The sequence below is a fragment of the Thermothielavioides terrestris genome, chromosome 4, assembly GCF_000226115.1.
Source record: "Thermothielavioides terrestris NRRL 8126 chromosome 4, complete sequence".
NCBI lineage: Eukaryota > Fungi > Ascomycota > Sordariomycetes > Sordariales > Chaetomiaceae > Thermothielavioides > Thermothielavioides terrestris.
In genome coordinates this window covers 3,944,774-3,951,973 of record NC_016460.1, presented here as the reverse complement: position 1 = coordinate 3,951,973, position 7,200 = coordinate 3,944,774, and the positions used below count along the sequence as shown (strand labels likewise).

The 7,200-nt window shown below is 57.8% G+C and overlaps 3 protein-coding genes across 3 annotated transcripts; 1 reads left to right on the top strand and 2 right to left on the bottom strand.

Moving 5' to 3' along the window:
- The first annotated feature begins 551 nt into the window (after nucleotides 1-551).
- Nucleotides 552-2,066, top strand: THITE_2171095 (uncharacterized protein). The gene is made up of 3 exons (XM_003655930.1): nucleotides 552-862; nucleotides 954-1,422; nucleotides 1,506-2,066. Exons 1-3 carry the CDS (start codon nucleotides 624-626, stop codon nucleotides 1,680-1,682), a joined length of 885 nt encoding a protein of 294 aa, XP_003655978.1. The 5' UTR covers nucleotides 552-623; the 3' UTR covers nucleotides 1,683-2,066.
- Nucleotides 2,067-2,744: 678 nt separating this feature from the next.
- On the bottom strand, nucleotides 2,745-4,094 carry THITE_2120310 (carbohydrate-binding module family 52 protein). The gene is made up of 2 exons (XM_003655929.1): nucleotides 3,553-4,094; nucleotides 2,745-3,487 (listed from the first exon to the last, which is right to left on the bottom strand). The coding sequence occupies exons 1-2, from the start codon at nucleotides 3,652-3,654 to the stop codon at nucleotides 2,846-2,848; spliced, it is 744 nt and encodes a 247-aa protein (XP_003655977.1). The 5' UTR covers nucleotides 3,655-4,094; the 3' UTR covers nucleotides 2,745-2,845.
- A 923-nt stretch (nucleotides 4,095-5,017) lies between these two features.
- On the bottom strand, nucleotides 5,018-6,712 carry THITE_2146599 (uncharacterized protein; the record flags this gene model as incomplete). The annotated part of the gene is made up of 4 exons (XM_003655928.1): nucleotides 5,018-5,168; nucleotides 5,237-5,785; nucleotides 5,873-6,394; nucleotides 6,459-6,712. 4 exons carry the CDS (start codon nucleotides 6,710-6,712, stop codon nucleotides 5,018-5,020), a joined length of 1,476 nt encoding a protein of 491 aa, XP_003655976.1.
- Between the last annotated feature and the right edge of the window lie 488 nt (nucleotides 6,713-7,200).

The window sequence follows — 7,200 nt, the reverse complement described above, 5'->3', positions numbered from 1 at the left end:
GGAACGTAGCGTAGGCGCTACACGTAAGTGGTGTAGATAGAGGTAGAGGGACTGCTTGCCCTTAGTGGCAGGGCGCCTAGAGCCCCTTCGATATAAGATTAATAATAATAATAATAATAATATAAAGATATTATGTTATAGGCACTGTTAGGGTAATATTGATGTTATAGTACTTAGTAGCATTGGAACTAAACTAGGCTCTTACGCTAGAAAGTAGGTAGGTAACACAACTAGCTAGGCAGCGCAAGCTACTGCACATATCGTGGGCTCCCACGGGCAACGCGAACCACCGTGAGCACGGCTGCTAGCGAGCTCGGCGGCTGTCGGCTACAGTGGGCTGTGGTAGCGGTGGTATCGGCTTTGCCAAGCTTCGCTTCACCACTTCCTAGGGCGTAGCACAGTCAGGGATCTCGTAGCTTTGAGGATCCACTTCCACAGCCGCGCCAGTGATTCATTATCAGTGGGGCTTACCAAGGTGCTTGCATTCGGCCGGGATGCCCCACCCCCGCTCTTGGTCTGCACCGCCCCCCACCACCACCACACTTGGCGACGAACAAGCACGGAGCCTTTGCTTCCTGCCTCTGAAGTCTATCGCAGCGAAATACGATCGCACGACAACCGACATGACCGATAGTCCGGGCAGCCAGCGCCATGACGCTCGGATCAACGGTATCGCCAACACAGAAACGTCGATGTCAGCTCGTGGTCTGTCGACCCGGACGCTGCCGGATATCTGCTTTGAGCTTCAGGCCAAGGTCGACGCTTTCCTCTCCGCAGCGACGGACGACGATGCATTGCGCAAGGTGCAAAACCAGGTCAGGGTGTCAATGGATGTGATTCGGGAGGCGCTGCGCCGGTACGGGTAGGTGCTGAATGGCCGCGGCCGAGGTGAGCGTGGCCGACACTGCCGGTCTCCGATCGACCTGGCTAATCCGAGTCCCACACCCCAACAGGCCTGATCATCTCTCGCTCTCATACAACGGCGGAAAGGACTGTCTCGTCCTCTTGGTGCTGATACTAGCTTGCCTGCCTGGGTGGACCTCGCAGCCGCCACCTCCCGACCACTGGGATCTAGGAATCACGACTTCCGAGCGCAACCGTTCCTCGACCGCCGCAACTTCCAGCCGGCCTCTTCAGGCGATATATATAGTCTCCCAGCATCCGTTTCCCGAGGTGGAGGATTTCGTGGCCAAATCAGCGGAAACATACCACCTCGATCTCAAGCGGTACGCCCTGCCCATGCGGCCGGCTCTCGAGGCATACTTGGAGGACCGGCCAGCTGTCAAGGCGATTTTCTTGGGCACACGGCGCACGGATCCGCATGGCGAGTTCCTCACACACTTTGACCCGACGGACGATGGCTGGCCACGATTTATGCGCGTCCACCCCGTCATTGACTGGCATTACGTTGAAATCTGGGCAGTGAGTCTTTGCGGTTTCCGACAGAATGTTCCGTACGCGTATGGGGTGATTGGCCGAGAGTTCTCGACGTTGACGTGAAGCAGTTCATCCGCCACCTCCAAATTCCTTTTTGCGAACTGTACAACCGAGGCTTCACCTCCCTAGGAGGTGTGACCGACACTCGTCCCAATCCGGCGCTCGCAGTGGGCGGAGACAACTCGAAATTCCGGCCCGCGTATGAGCTTAAAGATGATGACGAAGAACGCCTTGGCCGAGATTGACAGGAGGGTCATTCAGCCTTCTGCGGGTCGGCCCGCTTGCCGCCACATGAGGGCCGCTCGTCGTTCAGCGAACAGACCTAGCGCGTCCGTTGTATGTCAGTTTTGGGGGGGAGAAGCCGTCAACTGCGGCTCCATTGTGGGACGGCGGACTCGCTTGATACAAACATTTAACCCGGATGGCGTTGCTCGTGATTTCCGTTGTCTCATTCTTCTCTGTGGCTCTCTCGACAGAGTTGATGGTGCCACCACCACAGGGCAGCCGCGATCAAACGGGGCAGATGTCGCATGGGGCCATTGCATAGAAGCTGCGCATTCGAGGTAGGCATACTGAAGAAGCCTGGGTTGCACGACTAGATAGAGGAAAAAAGGGCCTGTCATTCATCTAACGCTACACTTGCACCTTTATCACTATACACTGAAAGATGTGCTAGGCCCATTTCTCCCATGCTTAGCGATCTCCTCGAGCTAGACAGCCCTTGGAGCGTCTTGTGATGGGTCACCACAGTTAGCTCATGGAGCAACTGGAATCAGGCCCAATCCTCCTTGCCTTCGCCATGATCCCGCCGAACAAGCACCGTGCAAGTGCCCCCTGTCCCCCCTGATTGCACTCGTACTTGCGGCCGGCAGCGCTCCTCTTGATTGGGCCAGCAGAGATGTATCCATGTACCCGGCGCCACTCGCCTGCTTGCAGATGCTCGACTCTGGCAAAATTGGGGCCCCTCGGCCATAAAAGAATCACCATGCCGTTCGGCAGGACAGGTCACCTTGCATCGGCGACTGTCAGCTCGGGCCGCACGGAATCCCTGGCGCTGAGTGAAAACAAAGCCGATGGGTTCCTGGATTTGGTTGCGTAGGTATCTCCCCGTCTCATCGGGGGAAGAAGCACAGCAACCAGTCCACCCCATGGTTGCACACCACCTGGCAGGCATACTTAGATGAACGAAGGCATTTGTACCTTGCATTATCTACTCGCTAACGTCCGAGTTCGAAACAGCCCCTATTACTCAGTGCCTGTGCTGTAAATCCCCAAGTTCGGGGCCCTGTCTTGCCCACGGCCCTCTACGAACCATCAATCCGCAGCGTGGGCACGGTGGTTAACCCCCATAACGCACCACGCCCGATGACCTTCGCATACCACAGCTATCGGCGCCGCACATCCTTCTTCACGTGTACTGCCAAGCGCCAACGGTGCCGCTCGGGAGGGCGTTGATCTTGAGGTTGATCGCGGGGCAGTCGTTCAGTATACCAGCATTCGTCGCGTTCTTGGCCACCAAGGTCCACGCCGTGCCGCCGCCGCCCGAGGCTCTGGGCGGGCAGGCAACCCACCCCCAGCCGTTGCCGTTGAGGTTGACGAAGCCGCCGCCCTCGTAGGCACCAAAGCCGGTCGTGGTGCTTCCGGGAGGGATGGTTGCCGAATGGGCCTGGGTGTACGCCACGCCCCAGTACGGGTCCAGGTAGACCTGCTGGCCCCCCGGAACCATGACGCTCATGGCTGCACTGCCGCCGCTTGCCACGATGACCGTGGTGTTGCCGGGCGGACACTCGGAGCCAACCTCGGACGGGCAGTAGCTGCTCGTCTGGCCGTCCAGAAGCCAGTGCAGCCCGGAAGCAGTGACCGGCTTGCCGTGGATGGAGAGGGTCGGGTTGTCGACCGTGAGGGTAAAGGGTGTGGTGGCGGGCGGCAGGAGCGTCAAGACGTTGTTGGAGCATGTGTACATGAACTTGCTATAGCAAGCACCGGCGCAGTAGGAGAGCGGCTCGCCGGCCGTGATCGGGCACAGGAATTGGTTGTCCCAGCAGACATACTGCAAGCGTGTCACGGATTAGCGTTCACGTCGTCTCTGCAGCTAACGTTGGATGTGGCACTTGCCTGGGTCGGATCGTATTGTGCTTGGCCACAGGTCTGAAGGTCACCAAGGGCCCCTTGGGCAAGTCCAATGAGGACGGCAGCAGCAAGGCCGAGACGAGCCATGCTGAATACACTAGAGAATATGTCTGCGCCTTTGCTTCGGCGGCAGTTCCGGTCGAAGAGCGTTATCAACACGAGAGACGGGAAGGGAGTGTACCAAAGCTGTGGTGCAAGCAACATATGTCAGGCGACAGCGAGGATTGGTATGGGTGTACTTATATCAACCCGCGAGCCTTACAGCTACTGGGGATCATGTCAGAACGGAGCAGCTCTCAAGCCACACCACAATCATAACGAACCGTGCATGCCATGCACCTCGTATTTCCAGGGTGTCGCCATGGGGAGTCCCAGGTGCCAACATCCAAGCCCAGGATGAGCGGTGGGCTGACCAGGAAAACAAATAAAGTTGCCGTTAAGCTTCACGGACATGCATCGTCTGCATATCGGCACACGTAGCCGACACGGATGCTCATGACGTTGATGCAGGGAGCGCCCCACCCCACCTCCTGCGGTCTTCTCTCTCCGGGAAGATGAGCTTCGGTTGCATGGTTGTTGCTAGCCAATTATGTATGCCCATTTCTCTTTCTGCCGCTGCACTCGCTTCGGGTGGCCTGAACAGAAGAACGGAACCCAACCATGAGCCAGGTCAATGCGGGGTACAGAAAAAGATCAGCGGCCAAGCATCTCGTATTCACGGCGGATGGGCGCTGAGCGGGCCGCGGTGGCGGCTTCGAGGGCTCCCTTGTTTGGCAAACCCGGCTGACAACCCCGGGCTGGCTTACTGCGGAGCCGCCGAAGCGGCCTAACAAGCACCCGAATCCGAGTAAATGGCTCGGCACTCCTTGGGCCCGGTTGGACCCACGTGGCCCGAAAAGCCTCAAGCCTCACTCACTCCAGCCCAGCTGGATGTTGCGGTCTGTCCGGCATTTCCCAACGCAGCTGACTCACTCTCCCTTGGTTCTCTGTCGACCACGGTTTGCACCGCCAAGAAACGGACAACCCTCGTGCCAGGGAGAAGGCGAGGAACTTCATCCCGATATACGCTCTTCCACTCGGCTGTTTCCGCAGGTATGTGCCGGGTTGTGCTGACTTCTGGCGCGGGGGACCTGGATGTTGGGAGTGGTCCTTCGGTCGTTTGCGTTGCTGCCCACCATCTGCCGTCCACCACTTTCGCCTTAACCCCGGCACCGCGACTCGAAACTCGTCCGGCGTGTTCTTCCTCAGGAGTGCTAAACGGTGTGGGTGGGACACACTAACGGTGTATCATTGCTGCGGCTGATGCAGCTGGGCGCAAGGCTTCAAACCGGTGGAGGGTTCTCGGCGAATGAGGGTGGATGGCATCCATATGAAGGGAGTTGAGGCCGAGCACCAGAATCGGAGCGCCATCACCGCCCTCCCATCACCTCCGCCCCTCCGCACAGCGCGTTCACAGGCGCTTCTTGTCCCGCCTCCTTGATCGACTCTTCTTCAGGCGCAGAATGTAGCGCCGTTGAAGCAACGCCTTGCAATAGTCGTAAATCACTTCCCTAAGCAAGATGATGGTGGTGAAGATGACGACAGGGATTGCAATTTTCCAACTATTTGTAGCGTATCGTTAGTGCTCAGGTGCATGAGATCCTGGCGGGTTCGACGGGAGAGTACGCACAAGTAGCCAACGTCCTCTTGCAGAACAGTGAATGGCTGGAAGTTCTGGCCAAAGTATCCAGTCAAGAAGGTCAAAGGGAGGAAGATTATGGTGGCTATGGTGAGCTGCTTCATGGATTCGTTTTGATATGCTGATATGGTGTTGAAGATCAGCCCGATCATGCCGTCGGCCGAGCCCTTGAGCTGATTGAGTGTCTCGGTGATGAGAACACAATGGTCCAGGACATCTCCGAGATATGTGTAAGTCAGCGGAGTAATGATAACGCCTTGCTTCGGGTCCAGCAGATGCGCCATGATGGCATCCTGCGCCACATCCGCCTTGTGATCCCGCAGGGCATTGATCAGCGACGTGATGGGGTTGATGAAGGCCAGTATCTTGTTGATCTCGGCGATGAGGATGTAAAGGCGCTTGGTATGCCCGATGTTCGGGCGGTTCAGGACGTCCAGCTCGAGGTCTCCAATCACATCGCCGTAGCAAGCGGCGACTGGGATCGCCAAATCAATGATCGCGTCCAGAATGGCCTGCCCGACCATGGAAGCGTCGCAGGATCTTGCGCGGCAGGCATGTCAGCAACGGGCTCTGAGGCATCTTCTGCGCCATTGGGTGAGTGACACTGTGTGATTGGTATCGACTTACTGGCGGATAATGGTGTCGTTTGTCTGAAGGCGTCGGACGATGGGTGCTTCGACGTCCTGTGCTGATTGTTCGAAGAAGCTGATGATGGTGTTGTCGTTGGTTATGAACAAGGATACCTGTTCGCAGGCGACGGCGAGCTTCTTGGAGGCCAACGAAGAATGCTTTTCCATGTACTGTATCCGGGGGTCATCCCGCGAGCCATGATATCGCTGGAGTGTACGTAACTGGCTGATTTGGGGAATGCGAGCGAAGCTAGTGGGTTGCGATCCGACGTAACCTCCAAAGTCCACGGGGATTGATGCCCTCCCGGCTCCAAGGTCTTGTTCTAGCTCATCGCGAGTTGGGGCTCGAAACGTTCTCCGCAACCGTCTGAACAGTCTCCTTGAGGACCTCGTGCTGAGCTTGCTTGCTCCACTTTTCTGGCTTCGGTCGTCGTCCCCAGAGTCCGAGTCCTCGCTATCTGAGTCGTACAGATGGACCAGTTTCTGAAGGGTCAAGATGATGAAGGCATGCGTGGGAAACCTACAGCGGTTAACAAGTTTCCGCTCCATCACGGGTGAGTTGCGCCGGGGAGGCCCACACGCACCATTCAACTTTCGTCCGGTTCCTGGTATTCATGAGATCCTCGACTGCCAGCTTGTGGAGGTTCTTGCGTCGTCCAATGACCTTGATGACGTCCCAGCTGAGACCATTGACATTGACCCAACGGCATTTGACCCAACCCGGTTGCGGCCGGTTCATAAACGACGGTAGCGTCTCGTTGTCGAACTTCTGTATGGATAAATTATCCTGGGAGAAATCAACGACGGTGATCTCGCAAGGGGCGCTCAGCGTCGGCATGGAGGCATGGCCACCATCGGGCTTCGTCGGGTCCACACCAGGCTCGGCCCCGGCTGAATCGACGTCGTCCAGTGTCAGCAAACGAAGCCAACGGCGTGGGGGAGAATGACCGGTGTGGTGTGGGCAGACGCACGATGCCAGCCGGGGCGTATCGTGAACTCTTCGAAATCATCGACCGTCTTGAAGGTTCCGGCGCGGGTCAGGCGACGGCGCACACTTGGACTGAGCGCGGCTTCGGTATCAGAGCGGGCCAAAGCAGGTTTTGCCAGCTCCGTGGCCAGAACCGGGCGTGCGGTGCCGGCAAGACCGGGATCGATGGTGGGCGCATAGTGCACATGGGAGTTTGGCCGGCTGCGGCTGCGGCTCTCGTCCTCGGGTTGATGCTGCCCGGCGTTCAGAGCCAATGCTGCCGAGGGTGGACCTGCTGCCGTCACATCTTCGGGCGGACCCGAGTCCGCCCCACCCCCGCCATTTTGGTAGGACATCAC

Bases quoted from the DNA above. Each gene is read 5' to 3' on its own strand.
- THITE_2171095 (XM_003655930.1), top strand. From the start codon at position 624: ATGACCGATAGTCCGGGCAGCCAGCGCCATGACGCTCGGATCAACGGT. The intron at 863-953 runs GTAGGTGCTGAA...ACACCCCAACAG, and splicing joins GAGGCGCTGCGCCGGTACGG to GCCTGATCATCTCTCGCTCT. The intron at 1,423-1,505 runs GTGAGTCTTTGC...GACGTGAAGCAG, and splicing joins ATTACGTTGAAATCTGGGCA to TTCATCCGCCACCTCCAAAT.
- THITE_2120310 (XM_003655929.1), bottom strand. From the start codon at position 3,654: ATGGCTCGTCTCGGCCTTGCTGCTGCCGTCCTCATTGGACTTGCCCAA. The intron at 3,488-3,552 runs GCAAGTGCCACA...ACACGCTTGCAG, and splicing joins CACAATACGATCCGACCCAG to TATGTCTGCTGGGACAACCA.